General features: G+C 48.2%; 1 protein-coding gene across 1 annotated transcript in view; it reads left to right on the top strand.

The window, feature by feature from the left end:
* dmd (dystrophin) overlaps positions 1-1,241 on the top strand; it is a 123,849-nt gene that overhangs the window by 70,334 nt on the left and 52,274 nt on the right. Inside the window, exons 45-46 of the mRNA XM_008300463.1 lie at positions 24-296; positions 946-951. Of these exons, the coding sequence (XP_008298685.1) occupies positions 24-296; positions 946-951 (279 nt within the window). The remainder of the gene's footprint in view (positions 1-23; positions 297-945; positions 952-1,241) is intronic.

Raw genomic sequence — 1,241 nt, 5'->3', positions numbered from 1 at the left:
TTTTTTTTTTTTCCAACCCTCAGATATCAGTCCAGAGGAGCGCGCCCAGAACGTGGGGCGAATCCTGCGCAAGGAAGCAGATGATGTGATGAGCAAGTGGGACCGGCTCAACGTAAACTCAACGGACTGGCAAAGAAGGCTGGAGCTGGCTCTGGACCGGCTGATGGAACTCCAGGACGCAGAGGACCTGCTGGACGGACAGCTGAGGCAGGCAGAGATGGTGAAGGACGCGTGGGAGCCAGTGGGAGACCTGCTGATCGACTCGCTGCCAGAGCACATCGACAGAGTTAAGGTGTGACTGATTGACTAGAAAAGCATAGTCACATAGCCCCCCTGGTGTTCAAGGTAGGTCAGTGCAGTGTGAAGAGCAGTGGCATCCTCTGTCGACTTGTTGGCTCTGGAAATGAGTGGGTAAAGCCAAGTCTCCACTGTAGGCAGAATACAACAGTCCTGTACGAGTTTGTCAGTCGAGATGTGTACTTTTAGTTTGTCCGTTTTGTTGATGATGGATCTGGCATTCGTGGGAAAGCTGCAGTTTGTGTGGTTATTTTCTGAGACCAGACCAGCATCCTTGCTTCTGCTTTCTGTTTAGTTAGTTTCATTAGTTACTTCAGATTTTAAGTTAAAAATTCGTAAAGAGGGAAGGAGGCATGGCACTGTTGTCCTCACACCTGTGAAGCTGTCTGTGGAGCAATGTTTGAAGTATCACAACTCTCACAAAATGCTCTCACAGCACCTTTACAACTCCATGTAACAGTCAAAGAGGCTCATGACCTCCTTCTTAACCTGCAGCACTGCTAGAGGAAGTAGCCCCGTTAGCATCTATCAGCAAGCAGTCTGACTTACCACATGTAGACTGTGGGCGTAAGCCGCTGATGGCTGTTGTCGGCTTTGTCTTTAGTTCCATTGTGTGTGTTTTCTTCACCAAGAGAACCAACAACAACCTCCAAGCAGCAGCCTGCCACACTGACAGCTGTGTGTTTTACAGACGAGTTGCATTGCTCAGGAAGACCGCCCTGCTGTTTTATGCTGGATTGTTGATTTTGCTGATCAGTTTAAAGAAATACAAACAAGCAAAAGCATTTGTTTACCCCATATCAGAAGGACAGTGGGATACAGCCAGACTAGTTCTTATGACAGAATGGGCAACGCGACACCAATGAGCCGTCACTGGTACACGTGTACATTACAGCAGAACAGGCTCGTTTACATCATACATGCATCAGTTTGTCAGTGATGGT

This window comes from Stegastes partitus, unplaced genomic scaffold (assembly GCF_000690725.1).
Source record: "Stegastes partitus isolate 25-593 unplaced genomic scaffold, Stegastes_partitus-1.0.2 Scaffold1545, whole genome shotgun sequence".
Classification (NCBI taxonomy): Eukaryota; Metazoa; Chordata; class Actinopteri; family Pomacentridae; genus Stegastes; species Stegastes partitus.
This window is presented reverse-complemented; position numbering and strand designations above follow the sequence as displayed.